Genomic DNA, 25,199 nt, shown 5'->3' with positions numbered 1-25,199 from the left:
TGAACGTATCTGACACACAACTGTTTGTATTGGGCAATATAGTAACTGATCACAGCTTTGTCTTGTGGCTCTTATTGCTTGTAGCATGTCACTAGGATTCATCTTTTCTTTTTTTTTTTTCGGAGCTGGAGACCGAACCCAGGGCCTTGCGCTTGCTAGGCAAGCGCTCTACCGCTGAGCTAAATCCCCAACCCAGCATGTCACTAGGAAATGCCATCTCTGCTGAATGAAAGGGCAGGCTTCCCCAGTGGTACTGTTTAATCCTTGTAGAAGTAGACTCTATAGATTGCTTTTAAGTCATTTCTCTCTGGGTAAAGTACATGAAGCTCGATTCTCAGCTGTGTCTTTTTATATCTTGCATTATGAACACATTCTTAAAACACACACACACACACACACACACACACACATACATGTATATATGGTTTTAAAACATACAAATCCAAATGTTTCTAAACAAATATTATTCAAAGGAAAAGACTCTGTCAAAGGCAGTGCTCCCAAAGTGGAAAGCTGGTACTCTTACAACAAAAAACAATTGATTTTTTTTTAGGAGGTAGACTGTTGGAGTTGGAACAGGAATTCAGAGATGAGGATTGTGTGTGATGTGCTATCCCCCTCAAGCTCCCAGAGAACAAGTCACTTGTGCCTTCATAAGGGTTTCTTCTCACCTGGAGCACTTCGTTGTAACTTGCTAAATACCATTAAGCAACTTTAACTTGTTGCTGCAGTGGTTTCAATGAGAATACCCACATAGGCTCCTATATTAGAATGCTTAATCACCACTTGGTGAAGATATTTGGGGAGGATTAGGAGGCATGACCTTTTGGAATAGGTATATGAAGGGGCTGGCTTTCAGACTTCAAAAGTCTCCCCACCATCACTGATATCCCTGCTTTTAGATCAAGATGTGAGCTCTCAGCTGCTCCTGTCAACAAGTCTTCCCTCCACCATCCTGGACTCTCACCCTCTGAAACCATAAGCCCAATTAAGTGCTTTCTTTTAAATACCTTGCTTATGGTGTTTTGCCACAGTGTGGTGGTTTAAATATGATTGACCCATGGGGAGTGGCACTATTAGAAGGTGTGACCTTGTTGGAGGAAGTGTGTCACTGTGGATGTGGGCTTGGAGGTCCTATTCTCAAGCTTTTCCCAGTGGGGAAGAGAGAGAGGGCCTCCTTCTGGCTACCTGCAGGAGACAGTCTCTTCCTGGCTGCCTTTGGATCACCATGTCTGCCTGCATGCTGCTATGCTTCCCACCATGATGGACTGAACCTCTGCGACTGTAAGCCAGCCCCAATTAAATGTTGCCTTGATAAGAGTTGCCTTGGTCACGGTGTCCCTTCACAATGAAACCCTAACAGAGACACACCAATAGAAAAGTAACTATTACACATGCCAGCTTAGCAACAATCTGAAAACAGAACAGGCCTGAACAATGCTTTTGCACCAACGAGTCTTCGGAGAAGGCTTTCCACTGTGCTTCTGTGGCATCCTCCTCAGGGTTGACTCTCCTACAGTACTGTAGCTCTAGCTGGAACATGAGAAGTGTAGATTGCTACTCTCACCGGCCTGAGAGCCGTGCACGAACTTGCCTGTTTTCCTTGGTATTTCATCCTCACGTTCACTATTTTTTCTCTTTAGTAAAATCAGATTTTGTGTTGTGTCCTTACAGGGCTTGGGCTATTTTCTGTGAACTTTAACTGAGGAGATGCTGGAGAGATAAAGGAAAATCACGTTTAATCTTCGAAAAGCACACTGACCTAATGTATAAGGCCACGTGCAGGCTACTGCTGTACAGATGGGCTTGGTTTGATACTATCCCACCTAAATGGACTTAAATTAATCTATCTGTAGTTGTATAATTAGTCAAAATTATAGATTTGTGATGAGTCAGCACACCTGTCTGTTCGTTTCTATGAAAGCCTTCAGCTTCGGTGTTGCATCGATGGGCTTGCTCCTAGTGCTAAGACAGTCTGGCTGGGGTTCCTTTAACCGGGAACGGGGGTTAATTTTTAAGCCAAATATTACTAAATGTCTAGGTAGGCAGCTTAAAGATGGCTGCCAGTCATATCCACTTCCTGGCATCTCTGCTTTTTCCTTATCTCTTCATCTCCCTTTTTTTTTTTCTTTTTGGAGCTGAATTGCGCTCGCTAGGCAAGCGCTCTACCACTGAGCTAAATACCCAACCCCCCTTTCTTACTTTTTAATACAAAAATATTTTCACAGCTCCAATCCTAGAATCAGCCATTTTTCTAGGAGTCCTATTTATTTCTGGTCAAGAATGGTATTCACGAACCAAGGTCTGAGTTGGGGTAACATCCCGCTGCGGATGCTTCCCCCACCTCGGTCTACCACCTTGCTCTCCGGTTTTAGCTTCGCACAGAAGCCGGTTGTCATCCTCTGAGCTGCTCTAATGAGATGCAAGGACCGAAGGATGGCTGAGGGCCAGGGAGGAGCTCAATCCTGTCCTTGGGAGTCGGTCTGGTCACGTTCTCTTCTTTCAAGCTGAAGATGGCACCCGCTCGGCTAAGCCGGTGAATGTGGACTTACAAGGACTCAGCCAAGTCGTGTCTAGATTACAGGCCAAAGATGACGAGGTGGGTGTTCGAAGCTGCTCAGTTTTGGAGTAATTTATTACTAACTCATAGATAACCAATAAAGCGCCTTTCTCTTTAATCCCAAAGACCTTTATACTTCCCACTTTCTTACTGTAGCTCTGACTAGCATTTTCAAGTGAAACAGGAGTTGTGCGACCACCTTCACTCCACAAATTTAATTTCAATTGGTCTAGAGTGGAGCTCCTGTCTCGGTCATTTTCAAATCCCCCCCCACACACACACACACACACACACACGCCATGGATTTCTAATGCATAAAGAATCACAGATAGGGTTGGGGATTTAGCTCAGCGGTAGAGCGCTTGCCTAGTGAGCGCAAGGCCCTGGGTTCGGTCCCCAGCTCCGAAAAAAAGAAAAAAGAAAAAAAAAAAAAGAATCACAGACAGATCACACTATTTATTTATTTATTTATTTACGCCGAATGGTGGATATAAAAGTGATAATACAGAATACAATGTGATGCTCACCTGCTTTCTAGGGAAAGAGAGCACCAGGCAAAACAAATTTTAATTACAATAATGATGAATGGTCCAATAGAGCTGCAAGATAATGGAAGGAAGATGGGGTACCCGAAGCCAGCTCGTTAAAATCAGAAAAGGTGTCCTCGAGGAAACGTGGGTCCCAGACTTAAGGTAAGTATAAAACTAATGAGTGTGAATATGGCAGAATGAACACAGCGAAGGAGTAAGGAGAGCTAAGGGGTCCAGTTGTCAAATGAGCAGGGAGATGGCATGTGATTACTTGAAGAAGAGGGAGGACCCTCTAGGGAGTAGGGGGCTGCTGACAGAAGACAAAACTGAGGGGTTGAGCGGTCTGAACAGGAGAGGTGAGGACACACCTTCTGGTGGTGGCAGAGGGAGGGGGTCTAGGGGAGATGGCTTATTACTCAGGGTGGGGCAAGGATAGGCAGCAAAAGCATCAGGGGCTGGTCTCGGAGTCCGGTCTGGCGATGCTATAGCAGAAAGGTTAGGGCTGCCTGCTCACAGGATTTGGGTAAAGCCTGAGACAGAGGGGTGGGGGAGGGGAGACAACTGTTCTGATCCAAACTTCCTAACTTTAGAGCATACACATCAGCAACTGATGAGTCGCACTTGAGGTGGAAACCAATATGCCAGTGCCATTTGCTGGAAGAACACATGGGAGAGGATGCCTTACTGACCTGGGAGGAATTTTGAGTGTGACTTTATTTATCGCTGTGTTTTACTGATTTGTAGTCAGTTTTTTAATAAGACTGGGAAGACCATTTCCTTTTTTTCCTTTTTTTTTTGTTTTTTGTTTGTTTGTTTGTTTGTTTTGTTTTGTTTTTTTTAGACAAAGCTTAGGTGGCCCAGGCTGACCCTGAACTTCTGATCTTCTTGCTTTGCCTCTGGAGAGTTGGGGGTTACAGAAGGGCACCGTCGTGCTTTGCTTAGGAGACCTTGAGAATTAGCTGTGTTGACTTGGAGAGCACACTTTACTTCAGGATGACCCACAGACTCTATTCTCATCCACTGGTTGTGGTAGTTGGTTCAGTTCTTCCATTTTAGGTACCTTTGCCCCAAGCTCAAGCGTTTTTTATTTAGACATCAATAGAATAGGAGCTGACAGCACATCAAATTTACGTGTATTTTATTTCATTTTTATAGATGAATTCTGTATTTACATCCTTCCATTCTTCCCCCCTCAATTTTTCCTGTTTCCCTAACTCCTTTTAAAATTCACAATCTCTTAATTATTATCATTATATATGAATGCATATGTATATATCTATACATGCTACATAAATATAGCAATAATATTATACACACCCACAACCTGTTGAGTTCCTTTAGTGTTCTCATATGTATGTGAGTTTAGGGCTGACTACTTGGCATTCTAATTTTGAGCCTAGACTTTAATGGCTGAGACATCTCTCCAGCCCAGGGCTAGCCACTTAGGGTTAGATAACCCAATTGGTGGCTGGTCCCTGGAAAAGACTGCTTCTCCCTCTCTTAATAGCCATTGGTTACCTGTAGCTCTTCATTGCATGGTGGGGTCCTGTGAGTGATAGCATTTCATGATCCTTGCTAATGATTTGGTCACTGTTTTCTTTTCAAAGAGCGATACTGCCCAAGATGTTTCTGCCCAGAGTGTCAGGGCGAGTGTACATGCTTTACTGTGGATCTATGACACAGATGGATGCCCGCTTTCCAGCAAAAGTCTGCTCACCTGCTGGGCAGGGCTCTCCGTTTTTTTTTTATTGAGTGGTGAAGACACATAGCATTCCCACTACTTAATCTTGACGCTTTGAACTTTTCAAGCTGTTTTTCCTTCCCCTTTAGTCTGGATAGCCGCTGTGTCCCCACAAGAGGAGGAACAGTCATGGAGAAACACAACTGAACTTTACTGTGGCAAAAAGAAAGGGAAAATAACAATTATGAGGTCTGGACATCGAGCCTGAGGCTGGTGTTAAAAAAAAAGAATGCTTATGTCTGCATAACTTAACTTGTATCTCTTCAGTAAATCAAACCTGCTATTCCACTTGACTGCATCCAAGTCACTTAGATGTCTGCCAACAAGAACATTAATGAACTCAGTATCTCACGCAGGTTTGTTCATGTAGAGCCCACAATTGCTTAGCCTCCCTTCCAGCTGCTGCCTGGGCTCCATCTGAAGGAGGTGGACAGCTGGACCAGGTCATCACTTAACCCCAGGATGTGGTATGTCCTGGTCTTCAAGTCCTCTGTCTGGTTTTAGGATGGCATGGCTTTGAAAAGTAGTAGTTCTTGTCCTGAAAAACTTCATGAAGCTTTGCTGCGTTCTGCCTTTGACGTAAGTGCCTGTCACGTGCTACATAACTGACTATGTTGTACTCTTGCTCTCTGGGGTCTCAGTTTACCTCCATGGATTTATAGTTAATGGGATTATTCCAGAACACATTGTTACTCCTTAGATTTCTCCAGATGATACGAGACGATTAAGAGAAATGCTGAAGTTGATATGAACCTAATTTGTCAAAAATGTAACAGAATTATAGAGAGATCAGTCACTCCCAAACCTTTCTGCAGGTGGAGTCTAACGAAGGGAGGTCTATAAAGTTCTAAGTCCCAGGCTGCGTGCCAGACCAATAAAACCACACTTCTGAGGATGGGCTTCAGGCAACAGTAGTATGTTCACTCCACAGGTCATCCCCATGTGGAGACATGTTTGGAAACCACAGATCTGGACAAGGCCGTTGGCAACACGTCTGTGGCTCGTTCTCCCCTGCCCTGCCCTGCGGTTGGTGGCATGTTTTTGGCTTTTTAGCATCTTCCTTATCTCCATCCACAGAGAACTCCGAAGTTGGAAGCCTAAGCAGGAACACTGGACCAGACATGACTGAAAGGTAACAACCATTAAAGGAGCAAAGACCAAAAAGTGGGTCTGAAGCAGATGGCTGCACTTCCCGCTGGGTCGATGCTAATTTTTAAGCATGTTACTAATGACAAAGTTTTTTTTTTTTCCTCTTGCAATTTCAGACACCAAAGACTTTTCAAACAGTTTGTGAACTCTGTTTAATGAGATACAAGTCTCTTTTATGCTGTAAGCTTTAGACTTCCCTTGCTTTGGGACTTGGTTGGGTTAGTGACTGTGAAACAGGAAGTTCTATGAGCACGGAGTGAGGACTGTCCACTTGTCATGTTTAAAGAATCACAATCTGATGCAAACAAAAGAGTAGGTATTGAAAGCCTTACATTTCTGTGTATAGACAATACATTACTTATTTATAGAAATAACTACTTAGCTGTCCAGAAACTGAGGGGAAGGGGGTTTAATTATAGCAACAATGTTTACTCGTAGGTGAATTTACATGTTGGAGCTCAGAGCTCTAACACTGCACAAATAATTGCTTGCTGGCTTGTAAAATTTTAGGACTAGCAGAGGAACTCAGTTATTTTGCCAGCTCTACCTTGGGAGAGACAGATTGAAATAAAATTGCAACTCGAGTTTTTGGATGACTCCAATTATCTAAATAGATGTGGCCTTAATTTAAAGAAGTTTATGAACAAGTTCACTATATATATTTCACTACTTTTAAGCTTTAGTCAACTTAGAAGCAATGGATACTTCGTTCCTGATCTATTGCTTACTTAAAAACTTTCCATGCTAATATGTAAAAGACCTTGTGCTTCATTCGTCTCTGACTGCTAGCACCGACCGAGCAGTAGAAACCAAAGACTCATAGCTATAATCTAATCATTCATAATATCTCTTAGGAAAAAAAATTCCAGAAACAATTCTGGTTGGGAAATGCATTTTTAATATGTATATATATATGTATACTGTACATAATTGTTCTGTATATAACTGTTTGAGGTGTATTACTACAATGGAATGAGTCCCACAGGATACTAGAATTTAGCTTACAGTGTTGGAAGGCCGGAGAGTCCTGACTCCGTGACTAGTTCATCTCATGTTGATTGGCAGGCACCAACAGCTGGACCACATTAGCTGTTACACACGAGCCAGAACAAAAAGGCCAGGCTTACCACCTTAAAACCACCTCGTAGGCCCTCAGTGGAGGGGGCCCGGGAAGATGACTTGATGGTTAGAAGCATTGGCTGCTTTTCCAGAGCACCCACATGACAGCTAACAACCATTTATAGCTCTAGTTCCAGGGGACCTGAAGCCTTCTTCTGGCCTCTGCAAGCAGTGAACACCCCCTTTGCATGGACATACACGAAGGCCAAACACATAAAATAAAATAATAAACCTTCAGGGGCTCTAGAGCACTTCCTTCCCAAGGCATGCTCTGCGGACTTCTTTCTTGGAGATAGTCCAAGGCCTCACCTTTGAAAGGGATGGCTACCTCTAAATATCACCACTGTGAAGACCCAGGGTACACTATATGAACACTCACAGAGACACAAACTCTATTAAGAGTTTCTATTATTAGAAATAAACTTTTATCCAAGATGTGGAAATTACAATGGTCACCATTTTTCGTATAAGAATTTTAGCTCTATCATTACTGAGGAAATTATGAACAGCTGGAGTGTGCTACTAGCGTGTGTAGGACATAGAGTCCAGGGGCCTGTGTCCACATTGCAGTTACTCTAATATCCAGTGGCATTTTATTTGTCTTTTGCTAAAATGCCTTTTTAATGTACACATTTGCATTTTGTCCCAGAGGGCACTTGGGCCAATCCACAGGAAATGTCATCTCCTGTCTGCCAGTTTTAAATTTCATTCCAAGGAAGGGCTGCCATTATAGAGGTAAGCCAATAGCCACTAATCGCCATACACCAGGACTTTGAATTGAGCCTGGGAATTTGTGTGCAAGCGTGAATCTTCCCAGAAATTAACCCAGTGACAAGGTTGCGAGTTAGAGATGGCATTTCCCATCTCGTCCCAGAAGCAGTTATGTCAGGGGAAGCCGAGTTCTGCCTGCTGCCGTTTGTCTTTTGTTTTGTTTTGCCCAACAGTGGACTATCATCTAAGTTAAACGACCTAACCTTTAAGTAAGGTTATATATCTGTTTCCTGCCTCCTGCCCCTTTTGCAGAATGCTGGCTTATTGAAACACAATAACAGGAGACAATTGTCCTGGTTAACTTTGTATTGTCAACTTCATACAACGTACAGAAAGATCAGTTGGTTACGGTTTGAATCCGATTTACCGTCGTCTGTGCCTGGGTCAGCTCCTGTTAGTTTGGTTTTTTTGTTTTTATTTTTGTTTTCCCTTTTTTTTTTTTTTTTTTTTTTTTTTTGGAGCTGGGGACCGAACCCAGGGCCTTCTGCTTGCTAGGCAAGCGCTCTACCACTAAGCTAAATCCCCAACCCCTGTTTTGTTTTGTTTTGTTTTGTTTTTTTCAAAGAAGGGAAGTTCCCTAAGGTCGGAAGATGACACAGGCAGAAGCAGGAAACTCAGGCAACACCCTCAAGCTGCAAAGCATTGATGCTTCTGTGTCACCAAGTAATGACCTAAAGACAACTGTTTGTCTTGAGCACTGCTCTGTATAGTTGGGTCTTAAGTTATATCAGTAATCAGAAAAAAAGAGATGAAAAATATTTGCTTGCAAGCCAAAGTGACGCGTCTTGCAAACGTTCAAATAATTTCTGCTTGTAACTGCAACTGTGGTTAAGGGGAAGAAAGGAAAGGGGCCGAAGAAGAGTGCGACCAGAACATCAGGACCTGCAGTCTCTTCTAAGCCACAGCCCTCCCTATGTATGTACCCATTCCCTGAATGAACCCCAACTCGCCACTTAAGTATTCCCTGTCTGCTTTTCTTTACAGTTCTGCCTCTGAGTCATCGTGAAAACAAGTGGAGTCCTTTGTCTGGTTTCTTCCCTTCCTTGTGTGTGTGACCGAGTTATTCATTTTCTTTACTATGTAGTATTCTGTTATGTAAACACATGGCCACCTGCTTTAGCCATCCCGTTGGGTGCAACATTTAGGTTAGTCATGAGTCCCTATTCCATATAATGTCGCTGTGGATATTCTGAATGCACCTCCCACCCCCCCCCCCTTCCCAGTGTTTTGAGATAAGGTCTTGCTATGTGGTCCATTCTGACCTTGAACTTCCTGATCAGCCACTCGAGTGCTGGGATTACATTCTCAAACCACAGTGCCTGGCTACCTTCCACCTTTCCCTTCCACCAGCTCTGGGCACTAGTGGGCTCACATCTCTGTTAAAAGTAATTCTTTGTATCGATGATAAATGTACAACTATTCTTTTGGTCATTCTAAGATGGTGGATGCCTTCTGGACACACTGATAGAAATTTCCATCCAGAGAATCTGGGAGCTGAGGAGAGGGCTCACTTGATAAAGAGCTCACTACGAGAGCATGAGGACCTGAGTTCAGATCCCCAGCAGGAACCTAAAAGGGGAGGTATGGTGGGATGTGTCAGTAATCCCAGTACTGGAGGAAGAGGGACTTAAGCCAAATCAGTGAGTCAGCTCCTGCCTCAGTGGAAGACCCTTTTAGAAAAAGAAACGAGTGAAGAACAATAACGACATCTAACATGGACCTCTACCCTCCACGGCAAATCAGAGCACACAGCATGGCACCCCAGGCAACACGAAAAGACAATGCTCTGCAGAGTTCCTTTTTGTTTCGGTTTCCCTGCAGTCCAGGTCCAGGGTCATTAAAGACTGACCTCTCACAGGGCTTCATACTCTTCAACATGATTTCTATGCTTATAGAAAAAAAAAGCCAGAATTTGTGTTTTTACCATAGGACTTTTATATACATGTGTGTATATGCATATTTATTTCGTGTATAGGTAAATATGCGAAAACACATGCACGATTACTATAGCACATGTATGGAGCTCAGAGGACAACTTACGAGTCTGCTCTTACCTTGCTTTTAGTCAGGGCATCTCTTGTTTCTGCCACTACTCTGTGTACATGCCCGCAAGCTTCTAGCCAGTCCTGTCCTGCTGTTTCTGCCTGCCATCGTGGCATAAGAGTGTCAGGATTCCAAGGAGTACCACAAAATTCAGCTTTTTGTCTTAGTAAGGGTTTCTATTCCTGCACAAACCATCACGACAAAGAAGCAAGCTGGGAAAGAAAGGGTTTATTCTGTGTACATTTCCACATGACTGTTCATCACCAAAGGAAGTCAGGACAGGAACTCACACAGGGCAGGAACCTGGAGGCAGGAGCTGATGCAGAGGCCATGGAGGGATGCTGCTTACTGGCTTGCTTCACTTGACTTGCTCAGCTTGCTTTCTTGTAGAACCCAAGACTACCAGCTCAGGGATGGCACCATCCACAATGAGCTGGGCCCTCCCCGCCTTGATCACTAGTTGAGAAAATGCCTTTCAGCTGGATCTCAGGAAGGCATTTCCACAACTGAGGCTCCTTTTCTGTCATAACTCCAGCTTGTGTCAAGTTAACACACAGAACCAGCCAGTACAATAGCCCCCTGAATACCCCACCTCCCACTGCCTGTGAGTGTGAATGTCCCTGTTTGTAACCAGCATTCCCACTGTCATTTCTGCCTCATGCCACTGCCCCTCCCTCCCTGAGCTGTGCTGCAGCAAATGACCACACCCACTTCCATACCTTCCTCTCCCCGCCCCGGCTGGCAGACACCCAGGGCCAGAGTGTCCCATGGATTGGACACCCTCTTCGCCTTCCTTTTCCAACCATTTATGAAACTCTTTCTGCCAGCCACGCCTGTTTTGTTCAATTTAAGCTCCATGTTATCTACATATAATTGGCAAATAATAAACACCTAATCTATAAGTATTTTTTAAACCTACATTTTTAAGTAGATATGCGTTATGTTGACACTCGGACAAAGATGCCATCAAAATCGTTTTGAGTTTGCATTGCTGTTAACTTGATGACCAGCCACAGGCAGATTAACTTTTTTAACTTTCATGTTAAGTGGGATGATGTTAAAAAGTTATAGTACCCAAATGATGGCACATGCTTATGACTGTGTACCCCAAGTCACTCTAAAGACTTGACGTCTATTAAGTGATGTGATCTGGAAAATGGTCTTTCCAACTTCATGCTATGACTGTCTTTAACTTACAGGAGAGGTAGGTGCTTTTGTATATCTTGTTTCATAGATGGAGACACGAAGACTCCAAGGTCATATAGCTGGAATTCAAGCACTGTTGTCCAAGACAGCCTGCTGCCTGACACTTACGCAATGTCTTTGTACAGTAATTGTTTCACAGTGCGCCCTGGCAAGAAATAGCATATAACATGAAAAGCAATGATGGCTCACGGTCATGACAACCGCACAGTCAGACCAAGAGGGCTATCCACTCTTAGTCTGATGAGAAACAGGTAACAATATTTCTTACTACCTGGAGTTTAAAGTCTCTGTGTTGTAATAGGTAAAGTGAGCTGAGCGCTTTATGTAGAAGACAGAGTTAGAAATAGAGTCCACATTTCAAACTAAAGTGGAAAGCTAGCAAAACATACTTCCAGTCGATAGAGATCGAGGGAGCGACCCATGATACACAGGAGATAGCAGAATAAATAATGCGTCTCAGAAGGAGCTGGGGAAGTAGCCCAGTGCTTGTGAGGGAAAAAAGCAAAAGCTTGAGAGACATAGTTCCAGCCTCGGATTTAAAAGCAGCTTAAAAAAAAAGTCCACAGACCCATTAATGTGAGGAGTGTATACAGCTGGCACATGATAGGTGCTCAACATATCCTCGGTGACTCTCTGACAATCCTTTAAAAAATGTAATTTGCGTTTCCAGTCAGAAGTGCAAGCACAACGGAAAAAGGAAGCTAATGTCTGAAAATTATAGAGGCTGGGAAGAACAGAGGTACTGATGCAGGGCTGGAGAGAGCAGAAGCCCAAATGGGCGGTATGCAAAGATGAAGGGAAACTCAATTTACATTTCAAAGTCCCCTAAGACTCTGGCAAGTGAGGGTGAAGATGAGGTTAAGGTTTCTCTGACAGTGTGTTAATGAAGCAATTATTCTTTTAGCCCTTTTCCTGCTTTGCGTGCAGCAACAGCTCTGACCCTCTCTGCATGCCGACTGTTGCCTGTCAAACCAGCACACTCCTGGCAGAAAATAGAAATCTGCTCTAGGGAAGGAAAGGAGCACCCCAACATCAAGAGAGTCCTTAGGAGTACCCCAACATCAAGAACTCCCTCAGGGGATAGCTATGAGTTTGACTTTGGGAGTCCCCAAGTGATGGACCCAGCTAGATTTTGGGACATGGGGGCCAGGGGTGGCTTTAGTCAGTGAAATACAACCTTGGGGGTTTCAAATCAGCATAGTCGTGACTATACAACCAGGCAATGGGAGCGAGGGGGGAAGCAAGGAAACTCTCTGATATGACAGATTCCCAAAAGTCTCGGAGGAAACAGTCTCTTAAGGAAGATGGCAACCACCATTAACACATTCAAAGAGCATCCAAAGATTAGACAACTTCTTACGTTTTTGTGTGGTGTGGTGTGGTGTGATGTGCGTGTGTATTGTGTGTGTGTTGTGTATGTGTGTGTGCTTTTTTTAAATGATGCTATCCTAAAAACAAATAGTCACTTAGAGAACAAGGAAAAAATTAATTAGCTTTTTAGAAACTAAAATTATGCCTGCCAGCAAATACAAAACTTATTTAGATAAAATAGGAGATAGACATAAAAAAAGTAGATTTTTTTTTGGTTTGTTTGTTTTTGTTTTTAAAGATGTGGAAAGGAGGAAAGAAAAGATAAGAAAATTTGAAGACCAATGCAAAAGATTTGATACCCGAGCAATGGGAGTTCCCTAAAAGGGAAAAAGAAAAGGGCTAGGGGGGAGAGAGAACTGGGAAATGTAATTTGAGAAATTATTAGATGAAGGCTCATTAGTTCGAACAGCTAATTAGGGCTGGTGAGATGCTTGGATGCAAGCACAAAGACATGAGTTCAAGACTCATGTGAGGACACACACACATACTCACACATTCACACACACACACACACACAGTCTCTCTCACACACACAGTCACACACACTCTCACACACACACTCTCACACACACAGTCACACACTCACACACACACAGTCTCTCTCTCTCACACACACAGTCACACACACTCTCTCTCACACACACTCACATACACACAGTCACACACACTCTCTCTCTCACACACACAGTCACACACTCACACACACACAGTCTCTCTCTCTCACACACACAGTCACACACACTCTCTCTCACACACACACTCACATACACACAGTCACACACTCTCTCTCTCACACACACTCACATACACACAGTCACACACACTCTCTCACACACACACACTCACACACATTCACACACTCACACACATTCACACACACACACAGTCACACACAGTCTCTCTCTCACACACACACACAGTCTCTCTCTCTCTCACACACAGTCACACACACTCTCTCACACACACACTCACATACACACAGTCACACACACTCTCACACACACACACATTCACACACACTGACACACATATTCACACACACGCACACATTCACACACACAGTCACACACAGTCTCTCTCTCTCTCTCTCTCTCTCTCTCTCTCACACACACACACACACACACACACACACACACACAGAGCTTGCCATGATGGCTGTTTGTAATCCCAATGCTGGGGAGGCAGAGACCACCGGATTCATTGGAGCTTGCTGGCCAGCCAGCCTAGCCGATCCAGAGTCCCAAGGCACTGAGTGAAATCCTCTGTCTCCAAAAAAAAAAAAGAAAAGTGAATATAGTGGGAGTATGAGGTTGTCTTCTGACCTCCACATGCATGTACACATATGTACCTCCACACACACACACATGTGCACCTATACACACAGCAACACTCACAGGCGGATGTGCACACACCAAAGGAACAGATAATTAAGTAAAGAAACCAAGGGAAGCCAAGTACAGACCAAGGACAAGTGTGTGTCACAGATCCTGTTTAATATAAACCCATGAACCTCAGTTTCAATAAAAAAATTATGTAGGAAGGAAATAAAGTCATAGCGTGTTACTCAGCACAGGACGAGAGCACTTAAGTAATGTACGGGTGGAATAATGACCTAAGCCATTGTCACAGAGCCAAGTGGGGAGATGCAGCGTATGAATCTGAGGCAGAGCAGGAAGTACATGACAACCAGATCCTGATTTTCTTTATTGGGAAATCAACAGATAATGTCTGAAGTGGAAAAGTTGAGAAGTTACAATATGAATTAGAACTAAGAAGAAATACAGAGTCTGCAGCCAGACAGAGTTAAAGATGGTTGCCTGCAGGTGTGCTTTGGTGGAGCCCGGAGGGAGAGAGGAAATTGATATTTGGAACAAGGTTGTGAAAGCTGTTTGACTCTCTATATTTATATATAAACTTTTAATTTGTTATTACGTGTGGGATGTGAGAGTGGGCGCATGTATGGAGGTCACGGGAACTTTCCCTCTCTTGGGGAATTAGTTCTCTCCTTCCACCCTGGGCTCCAGAGATTGGGCTCAGGGATTTTGGCTTTCATAGCCAATGCCTTTCTTCACATGCAGAACTGTCTCACCAGACCCATTTGACTATTTGTAAACTCTATAAATTTAGGAAAAATAAGCTACATGTTAGTTAGAAGGCGTTATCAGAAACAACTAAAAATAATCACAGAGCAGAGCACAGAGGAAACTCATGACTCAAGATATTCTGCCTAAAATTTATTCTATGGTTTATCTATTGACTCAACAATTTAATTTTTAGCAAATTTTTCCACCACTAATTATGACTGTTGTTGTTAGTGTTGTTGCTGTTGTCCACTATGCAGCCCTCCCTTGCTGCTCCGGAACTCACAGAGGTTTGCCTGCTTGGCTTCCCAAAGGATTAAAGGTGTGTGGCACTTCTTTACCCTCCTCCCCCTTTTCCAGTTAAAAAAAGAGGAAACAGGTGTGTAAGGAGCACTTGCATAGGCTTTGTTAGATCGAAGTTTTTAGTCCATAGACCTCAAATTCTGAAAAGAGGTTAAGCTTTCATAGGGAAATTATGAACTAAAAACACAGCTGTGCTCCTGTTTTGATTCCAAAGAAAGATTCAATAAAAACAATTGCAAACTTGTTATTAGGTAAACTTCAGACTAGAAAAAGTGTAGATTGAATGATGTAGCATTGTTGAATACCATGATAAAGGCAATGATCACACACATACGTGCGCACGCGCGCACACACACACACACACACACACACACACACACACCACTTCTGGTAGAGAATATCCTTTTGTTCAGGCGTGCGTGATGAAAGGCTACTGAGGCTGAACTTTTCACACAGTTTCTGTTAGCCATAAACAGTATGCCTTACCTTCTAGTTAATGTATAGCAAGCTTGGCGCTCACTCAAATACAATTTCCCAGATCCTAGATATGGGCACGAGGCACCAGTCAAAGCTGCCCTCTTTGCCCATTGACCTTACAACTAATCTGAAACAGGCATCTTTACCACAGTGAATCCTGAGTTTACACACAGCCTTTAAAGTATGTCCCTTAGTTTTGCTAGCTCTGAAATGAGAATAACCATTCTGGTTCACCTTTTATGGATTTTCCAAAACAGTAGTTACAATGCCCATCTACAACTGCCAATAAATAAGTGAAATATTTGGTGGCTACTTATCACAATAAACAAAGAAAATGTGAATTTGAGTTTTATATCAAGGTGTGGACTGAGCTGTTTCAACTTTTCAGAGTGACTGCATGAGCAGATATAATATAGCAAAGGAGAATGAACCATCTAATTCATACATTATATAATAAGTACATACATATCCAAATTTTATTTACTAAAGTCTACCTCCTAACTCCTTGTCAAGGACAAAATATGTAATTTTTTTGGTATTATGCTAATTCAAGAGTTTACTTACGGTCACTGAACTGTCTACATTCAGCTCGTACCAAAGTAAATGGATACAGGACATTTTTTGCCCGTGCCATAAGCAACAACTTGACAGGCCCCATAAAGTTTTTGGTTACACATATTGAGTAACTACATTTTGAATTACAAGGATGACAGACCCCATGGCCATTAAAAGTTACAACACCCCCACCCCATTAGATATTGCAGTCATATCTAGCGTGTTCATTTCTGCCTCCACAATGGGTAACTAAGGAAACAATGACATCATTGCCCAGCAGGGTTCAGTAACTTCTCCGCTTAGGCCTCTGGTTTGGGAAGCCTACAATTTTTGCTAGCTCCCACCTCTGCCACTGGAAGAAACCCATACAACTTTTCTTATTTCTGAGATACTGGTTAGGAAAATTATATTCTATCATAAATACAAAATCATATTTATAATAACTTAAATAATATACTGTACTGTTTCAGAAAAACATGTTCTAAGGTGTACTATTTCTGAGAAGTCCTGGGCATTTGCAGTGGGAGAGTTTTTTGAGGTACAGTGACGAAACCAACTGTGTGAGTCCAGGTCCCCAATAATAATCCCACCGAGCTATGGCTTGTGGACCCTTGGCCTCTTGACAGCATTCAACAATAGAGTACTTTACTCTGTTTTGTTTTGTTTTCTTTAAGTGCTGGCCCTCTTTGTGCTTTGAATTGTCCCTCAAAGGTTCATGTTTGAAAGACTTGGTCCTCAGCTTGTGCGTTACTTTGATGGCTGTGAAGTTTTCAGGGGGGTGGAGCCTTGAGGATTGGGATTAGGGGACTAGGGGTGGGCCTTTGAAGGTAATCCCATCCCTGGTCCCATCTAGATGGCCCTAGAACTCTGCTTCCTGTTGTGATATGACCTCATGCTTGCGCTCTAGCACAACAGCCTAAACGTCTATGGCCACTACATTCTCCCCACCGTGGTGGACTGAAATCCTCTGACTCTATGAGCAAAAATAAACCATTCCTCCAGTAAATTGCTCCTGTGAGGTATTTGGTCACAGTGGTGAGAAAAATCACTTGTGCATTTTCCCCAAAAGTAGAGCCCATGATAAAACGTGTGTGTGTGTGTGTGTGTGTGTGTGTGTGTGTGTGTGTGTGTGTGTGTGTGTTGGCGGGGGTGGGGGTGAGGGGTAATTTGGGCAAAGATTCCAAGGAGCTTCACTTAGCATTTAGAGTGCCAAAGGTGAGTTCAAAGTTATGTTTTGGAGGCGTCCACAATTACAGGTGATTCCTGAAGAGAGTTGCGTGCCTTAGAACTGTCTGTGAGGGGGTCAAAGGGGAGCGAGCATCTCATGGGTCTTACCCCTCACATCTCTGGGACAGATTTACAAGCATCACCTGCTCAGTTCCAGCTTCCGCATGACGGCTGGTGGATTCCTGAAGACTCCTACTCCAAGGGTACAGAGACTAAGGGCAGAAGTACCTGAGTGAGCAGGTACGCAGCCTCCTCAGTCTCCTTGCAGCAGTGAATGGAGCTTACACTGAGCCAACAATAGAAGAAAAACCACTCCACTTCCCTCACAAAGCTCTGGAGTAACTGGATGGGGGATTGGTGCTCACCTACTACAAGTCTCCTTCACTGTGATTGTCAAACTTTTTCTCTCACAGGACTAAGCACCTTCTCTGTCCATCGATTGTCGTTCTCTTTCTATATCTGCCAAATTGCTGGGTATTGCTACCTGGAAGTCTCTGTCCTGGCAGTTTTACGTGGTGGGTTCTAAAATTTTCACTCAAATATTATCCACCCAAAGATGCCTTCTTGGAACATGCAAAAAAAAAAAACTTTATTAGTTACACAGTCTCTTTTCATTTTGCGTTATATTACGTGTCTGCGCGGCACTCGCTCTTCTCAGGTATTTTTCCTGGCCTACTGACTATTGAACTTCAGTGAAACTCCATGAGGACAAAGACCCTATCTGAGTGGGTGCAGTGTTAGTTCCTAGTGGGTCCTACTGGGCCAATTACCCACTGAGTGAGTAGAAAGTGAGAATTAAAAAAAAAACATATAAAATAAACAGGAGTTTAAAGAGAATTCTTATTGAGGAGAGATACAAGAAGGAAGAGAAGTTTTGATTCGTGTCTAACGATTCACTTTTAAAACAGGCAAGGACCAGGTCTGGACTTCATCATTTACTATCTGTGCAGTTTTAGACAAATCGCTGAGCTGCCGTTCACTTGTTGGGTTGATTGGTTGGTCCTTGTGATGCTGGGGATCAAACCCAAGGACCTCACACATCTGCACATGCTAGGCGGGTGCTGTGCCACAGGGCACCCTACATCCCCTGTCCTAGCATTTTAAACTTTCAGATGAATATAATGCTTATCTCCCTGAGCCGCTGTGAGGAGATATATTACATTATGTAATGATGCAGAGGAAACGCTGAGCATGGCGTCTGCCCCATGGTCAATGCTAGGTACATCCCAATGACTGTCATCACCAGCATCAGCATCATCTTCTGCATCAGCATCATCTCCTTCATCATCGTTGTCACCATCGCCGCGCTCAGTCTTACTTCTCCATTTACTGAAATAGCACACCAGAACTGTCAAGAAGATGCTGGTTTTGTTTCATAGCGTGTCTTCCTCATCTCTACCTCAGCCTTAAACCTCCATCTGATTTCATTTCTTCACCGTCTTTCACCATACCGGTTAGGAACACATCATGGTCATTGCCCATTTTATCTGTTACTTTTCTATTGGTGTGATAAAACACCATATCAAGGCTAGTTGGGGAAGAGTTTACTTGGGCTTATGGCTACAGAGGTTTGGAGTCCATGATGGTAGAGTAAGGCATGGTGGCAGGGGTCAGATGTTCAACTGCAGGCATGAAACAGAGAAAGAGTGGACTCAGAATGGCCTGAGTCTTTGAACTCTCAAGCCTGTCTCCTATAACATAATTCCTTCAACCAGGCTACACTCCTACGTCTTCCCAAACAGTGACACCAACTAGGAACCAATGCTTAAATATCAGACCCCACATTCCCATTCAAACCACCACCAAGTTCATGAAATGGACCCTACCGCCCACTGCCGATCTTACCATAAGCCTAGACTTGACCACTCGTTGGCTTACAGTCACGTTCTCTTTATGGTTTTGTATCACCTCATCATCCATATTTCTGCCTTATACTTTATATTTCAATCTTTACACTCTATAGTTTAGTCTGGACCAAATGTTTATTGTCTCCACAATGAATCAGCTGAAGAACCTGGGTCATCACTTTGAGTGTCTCTCATGTAGCTTTGTTTGTAAGCCAGTCCATCATGGTCCTCTGTCTTCTGCATTCTTTGAACACTGGATCCAGACATTTGACCAAACTCAGGTTAGAAATTTTCTGTAAGAGTTCAGATGGGTGTGTTGCCTCTCTTTTGAAATGTCACCATTGTCTAGCTCAGTGGTTCTCAACCTTACTAACCCTGTCCCCCCCCCCAACCATCAAATTATTTTTGTTGCTGTTTCACAACTATATTTTGCTACTATTATGAATCAAAATGTAAATAGGCAACGCCAGTGGAGGGGTCACGACCCCCAGGTTGAGAACCACTGGTCTAGCTGCTTTAATTTGTAGGGCTGAAAAGAATAGTGAAATGAAGAAATGCTTCTGCCATTTCATTTATTAGTTGGGACAATTTTCAACAGATGCTTCTTTTCATCCATTGTTGGTGAGTCAATAATATGCAAGAAGGGTAAGATAAATGCTTGGCTTTTCCTCAACTTAAAAGTTTTTCCAATGAATTACTCCTAAAGTAGACAGTTTTTAAAAAATATATTATAGACAATTGTGTAAACATGTGATAGGACTCAGCCCGCTGAAATCCTTATCCTCACTGAAATTCAAACTGTTCTGCAGAGCCTTGTGGGGTTGCTCCCTGGGTCCTTCTAGACACAATGTTGGGGACCTTTGTTCATCCTGTCTAATATGACAACACACTCCTTTCTAAATAGCTCTTGTCCCAGACCTAGACTCAAACATCCCTTCTTCCTAGAAACTCTGGCTTATTTCTGCAGTAAATGATGTTTGAAGACTATGCTTTGCGAAACTGGCCTTTGCTTCTGGGCTTTATAGAAAAGCATGAAATATAATAGTATTAAAATAAATTGTATAATATATAATAAAGTAAAATATATGCTTAAAGGTAAAATAACTCTTGGGTTTACCCTCCCATGTTTGATTCAACCTCCTGGCTGTAGGGCTTTTATTTAGCCCCCTTTATATTCTTGTACTTGTTGAGTCTTGGTTCTCAAAGACTCATGGGATGAGTGAATGAGAATATTCTGCAGCAGTTCACTTATTTTACCTCAGGTCTGCAAGTTATAGCCTCAAAGCAAAAATTCTAATATTTACCACCCAAAATTACTACTACAAGCCGTGGAAAGCATTTTTGCATATCTTCTATTTATACTTGCCTGCCAAAAAGATTCACTAATTTTTATGTGTGTGTTTGTCTGCATGTGTGTAAGTACACTGTGTGTGTGTGTGTGTGTGTGTGTGTGTGTGTGTGTGTGTGTGTGCATGCTTGTGCAGTGCCTGAGGATGCCAGAAGAGGGTTTTGGATTCCCTGGAACTGAAGTTAGGAATGGTTCTGATTGCCACATGGATGCTGGGAACCCAAGTCCCTCCCATGAGCAGCAGAGCTATTAATGACAGAGCCATCTCTCTAGCCCCCTACTCCTCCATTTTTATTCTATAATACTGCATAGCCTATAGTCATCACTTCTTAATCGTCAGTCTTAGTTCCACATGTAATTCTGTGTTTGGTGTGCACAACCTCCTGTAGCTCAGTGTTTGTTAGGTTAATGATATAAAAAATTGCATTTCTTTGTCTCTGTGCATACAGGCACATGCGTGCAGCAGTGCACATGTGGAGGTCAAGAGACAATCTCTATGAGTTATCTTCCTTCTTCCACCTTGTGGGTCCTGGGTATTGAACTCAACTTGTCAGGTTCGGCAACAAGAACTCGCCAAACCATCTCATTGACCCTGGGTTATTTTTGTTGTCCTATTCTGTAGTAGATTCCTAAAGAAATACTCAGAGGGATGACATTCTCAGAGTTCTCACATATTGCTAATAGTTTACACACACTTTTTGTAACTGAAGATATGTTTTACTAGATGCAAATCTTGAATATGTTCCTTGTGTAACATCTTAAATATGTGTTACTTATGTAAATCTTAAATATGCCATCCGGTTTCCCTTTGCTATAAAACATTGCTGTCAAAATGTCTGATTGTGATCTAATTTTCTGTCCCTTTTGGGCTAGATGCCCAGAGAATTTTTTTTCTTTTTCTAATTAGACTGTTAAAAGCTGGGTGTGGTCGTGCATATGCATAATCCCAGTACTGGGGAATCTGAGGCAGGAGGATTATGAACTATAGCTTGGGTTGCATTATGAGACCCTGTCTCAAAAGTGAAACTTAAAAAAGTAAGGTTCAAGATAAAACTTCTAGCGTTTTACTTTAGGAAATTCTTTAAATTACATTTTTTCAGTGTTTGTTTTGTTGCCCCCTTTGTTTTTCTTCAAGGGCTTGTGTTGTCCAGATTTGGGATCATTTTAATTGTTTTGTTCATTAGTTTTTCGTAGTTCATATTTTATGTTTTTCTCCTCCTCCAACTCCTTCCAGATTCTCCTCACCTGTCTCTGTCTCTCTGTCTCTGTCTCTGTCTCTCTCTGTCTGTCTCTCTCTCTGTCTCTCTGTCTCTCTCTCTGTCTCTCTCTCTGTCTCTCTCTCTCTGTCTCTGTCTCTGTCTCTCTCTCTCTCTGTCTCTCTCTCTGTCTCTCTCTGTCTCAAACAAAGAAAGAAAGAAGGAAAAGCCCCCAAACAACCAACCATGAAGTTCATGTGTGTTGGCCAGGGGCCTGCCAAGAGTCTGGTTAATAGACCGTTTGATTCTTCCCTGGAAAAAGACTGCTTTCCCCTCCCCAGCAGGTAGCAATCGCATAAATACCTTTTGAGTTACAGGTGGGACTCTGCCCACCTCCCATTCTCTGTGCTGGATTTTGTCCATTTTGAACCCGTGTAGCTCTAGTGAGTGCCATCAGTCTCTGTGAGCTCATATACACATCAGTCCTGTTGGAGACATCCCTCCCTTGGGCTCTTACAATCTTTCTGTGTCCTCTTCCACAGGGTTCCATGAACCTTGAGCAGGGGAAGAGGTTTGATGAAGACACCCCATAAGGACTGCGTACTCCAAAGTCGCTCACTGTGTGTGTTGTCCAGCTTCTCTACTTGGTTTTGGTATTTATCACTTAAAACCTTTTTAAGGCTTAAAAATATTATGTGTTTTCTTTTCCTTTTTTCTTTTTTTTTTCTTTCTTTCTTTTCTTTTTTTTTAAAGAAACCAGTGCTGGGCTGGAGAAATGGCTCAGTGGTCAAGAGTACTGGCTGCTCTTCTAGTGACCTAAGTTCAATTCCCAGCACTCACAAGGTGGCTCACAACTGTCTGTAACTCCAGTTCCAAGGGATCTGACACTCATACACAGACATACATGCAGGAAAAATGCCAATGCACATAAAAGAAAAATAAAACATAAAAAAAAAAACCATTTTGCTTGCTTGCTGGCTTGTTTTATTATAAATCTCATACTGGTCTCGAACCATATAGAGCAAGTTTGACTGGAACTCGTAAACTTCCTGCCTTATCCTCCAAAGCTCCTAGACTGTGCCACCGTGCTCAACTTCCGGTTTCTTTTATCTTAACTTCTCACTTTCTCTTTCTGATAGTTTATTCTTAGGCTCTTTCTCATTTGCCCTTCATTTCTAAAATGACTTTTCCTTTTATTTCATTTTCTTTCCTGGGTTTCATTATTGAACTTGTACTTACGATATTCTCTTAAGCAATCTTTTTTTTGGTATCTTCTAGATCTTTCTGATGTAGTCAGTTATGGCTTGGGCGTCTTTCTGGACAGTCTGCCATTGACTGTGGGGATGTTACTCTGTTCCTGTCCAGTTGTTGCAAGAGCACGGAGTTTGACATCAGGCTTTTCCCATTGCTTACTTTGATGTGAGATCCACTTCCTTCTCTTTGAGAAGGCCCAATCAGTGTAGACTTCCGACTTCCGGGAGTTGCCTTCTGTCCTCACCGTGCTAATAACGTGATGCGATACGGTTTTGACTCCTGCTTTTGCCTCCTTCTCTGATTTCATCTGGACCCTCTCTCTTTTCCAGCTCTCTGTTGTCGGCATCTTTCTCGTGTTCCGTTCGTGTTCGGCCATCTCGCTACAGGGTCAGGTGATGGTCTTCGAGTGGGACCTGTGTGGACCATGTTTGCTTGTCTGGTCTCAGACTCTAAATCTTGGCTGACCCCGTAGACCAGGTATCATCCATCATCGCTATAGAGAAAATCCTGTGGGCTTCAGTTTCATCACACTTGCTTACAGTGAATATCCCTGGACAATTTTGAGATCTGTCACCTGTTGTCCTATCTGGGGGATGACTATGGCTTCCCTCAGCCTTGCCCTACTCACAGGCACCAAGACCAGACACATCTATGTCCCTGGTGGTTGCCCACACCACTTGTTTTCGGGAGAGTCTATCACCACGTTTGGTCATAAATACAATTAGTGGCTCTAGGGTTGGGCTTCTGTTTTCTGCTTCCTGGAGGGAATTTGCTTTTGATCAGCACTGCTGTACTACTGTGTCATTCTCATGTAGTCATTTTAGGCAAAGTGGCCAAATCTTTCCATGCATTAATTGCCTGATATTTTGATTGAAATGAAAAGCTGTATGTGTTAACAGGATCATATTTTACTTTTCTGATAGTGAAACAAATGTTTTTTCCTGTTTTTCTGATAGTTCACATTTGCATGTCTTTTTCTTGGGCCTCTATTAAAAATGGCACCACAGGGTGAAGTATATTGTCTTTACGGCCTCTTACTCAAAGCTTTTCGGGTAATTAGATCACATAAATATGTGTGTCAGAGAGCTGATTGAGATCTTTATAAATCATGATGCTAAATGCACATGGTTCATGCTAACGCATTAGTATTGTAGCAAGTTCAGTTTGGGACTTTATACTTAAGTGTTAATGAATAGATACCCACTGGTTAAAGAAAAATAGCTTCTCCCATTTATGATTAAACAGTCTAGGGATTCCTGAGAAATGGTACTGAAACCTTTGCTAGTCAGTCTCTTTCAACTTCCAAACAGTAGAATGAATGAGGGCTCTAACGATTGCACTGAAACAATACCCACCCAGACAAATGTTAAAACGAATTCCAGATCCTCTCAATGGGAAGTGGAGTTTTACAAAACCAAATCATACATCTAATATTTCTATGATTTTAAAAAGCATTTACAGTTTATTTTTGTTTGAAGTTCCTATATGAGATACTTTATTCTACACCAAAGCCTAAAATGACTTCTTAAAAATTGCAATGCTATTGTTAATAAATAGCAAGATAGACATATAGATACATGATAGGACAAGCAAATTGTCAGTGGAAGATCAGATAATGGGTATAGAGATTTTTCTATATTCTTTGTTTAATTTGATGTATGCTTGAACATGCTTGGAAAGCAATATCGGGGAAAAAAACGCTATTGTAAACTTTAAATAACCATGAAAGAGAAACAGACATCATTCCATTCTAGAAGTTTCTTGTTTAAAATCAAACGGGCCTTGTAAGACATGGAAGAATTACATCTTCAAAGTTTCTTTGTGTGTGTCTACGTACATTTTAATCATTCTCACAAAACGAGAGTTCCTCAAAAACAGGTTGTATCTGTTCGTTCTTTACGGATGTCCTCCATCCAAAATAGCTCCAGGAAGGAGGTTTCCTTGATACAGGCTTAAAATAAAAACCCAATTTAAAAGACTCTGGCTGACTGAGCCGGGTGCCAGAAGACACTGGAGTAGACGCGCTTCCTCCCCACATGCACTTGCACTCCACACAGCTTTGGTTTTTAGCTTGCATAGGAGAGAAGGCGGCTTTGGTTTCTGCACAGAAGATTTTGGAGAGAGGACATCATCCTACTTGTCCCTTAAAAGGGGCATGGACTCTCGTGGTTAGAGTAAAGGCCAACAACTAGTGCGTTGCGCCAGGACCGTTCTGTGGCTTAAGGGATGAGGCACCCAGGAAGTAAAGGAAAAAACTACACTTCCAGCTCTTCAGAGATGTTTGACCATGGTGGCAACTTGGGGGATGTCCCAAATTAGCTTGTTTGATATTGTTTTCAGAAGGAGGGCTTTCTGCAGATATCATAAAGAGGTTCAGTCAACGATATTCATGAGTGATCACCAGGACATCCAGGTGGAGTA

At 42.6% G+C, this 25,199-nt stretch overlaps 1 protein-coding gene and 1 long non-coding RNA gene across 17 annotated transcripts in view; one reads left to right on the top strand and one right to left on the bottom strand.

Annotated features, from left to right (window-relative positions):
• Window positions 1-24,595, top strand: part of LOC102549347 (uncharacterized) — a 35,055-nt gene extending 10,460 nt beyond the window's left edge. For 4 of the 16 annotated variants that reach the window (XR_015673921.1, XR_015673917.1, XR_015673914.1 and 1 more), the window contains 7 exons: window positions 2,376-2,599; window positions 3,099-3,252; window positions 4,921-5,410; window positions 5,763-5,963; window positions 7,749-7,834; window positions 14,806-14,893; window positions 17,262-17,566. Coding sequence is in view for 3 of the 16 variants with exons in the window: in XM_087639292.1 (XP_087495418.1) it covers window positions 3,170-3,252; window positions 5,763-5,963; window positions 7,749-7,834; window positions 14,806-14,891 (456 nt within the window). In the remaining 13 variants the exon portion in view is untranslated. Of the gene's footprint in view, window positions 1-2,375; window positions 2,600-3,098; window positions 3,253-4,920; window positions 5,411-5,762; window positions 5,964-7,748; window positions 7,835-8,854; window positions 10,814-14,805; window positions 14,894-17,261; window positions 17,567-22,066; window positions 22,178-23,107 lie in introns of those variants that run through there. The other 12 variants (XM_087639292.1, XM_087639286.1, XM_087639278.1 and 9 more) reach the window with 8 other exon arrangements.
• Window positions 17,956-22,968, bottom strand: LOC120100702 (uncharacterized). The gene is made up of 2 exons (XR_015673923.1): window positions 22,764-22,968; window positions 17,956-18,755 (listed from the first exon to the last, which is right to left on the bottom strand). It is a non-coding gene; the product is annotated as an uncharacterized LOC120100702 (long non-coding RNA).
• Window positions 24,596-25,199: the final 604 nt, after the last annotated feature.

Source organism: Rattus norvegicus, chromosome 2 (genome assembly GCF_021556685.1).
Source record: "Rattus norvegicus strain SHRSP/BbbUtx chromosome 2, alternate assembly SHRSP_T2T, whole genome shotgun sequence".
Lineage (NCBI taxonomy): Eukaryota > Metazoa > Chordata > Mammalia > Rodentia > Muridae > Rattus > Rattus norvegicus.
Note: the sequence above shows the minus strand (reverse complement) of the source record. Positions and strands in the feature narration are given on the sequence as shown.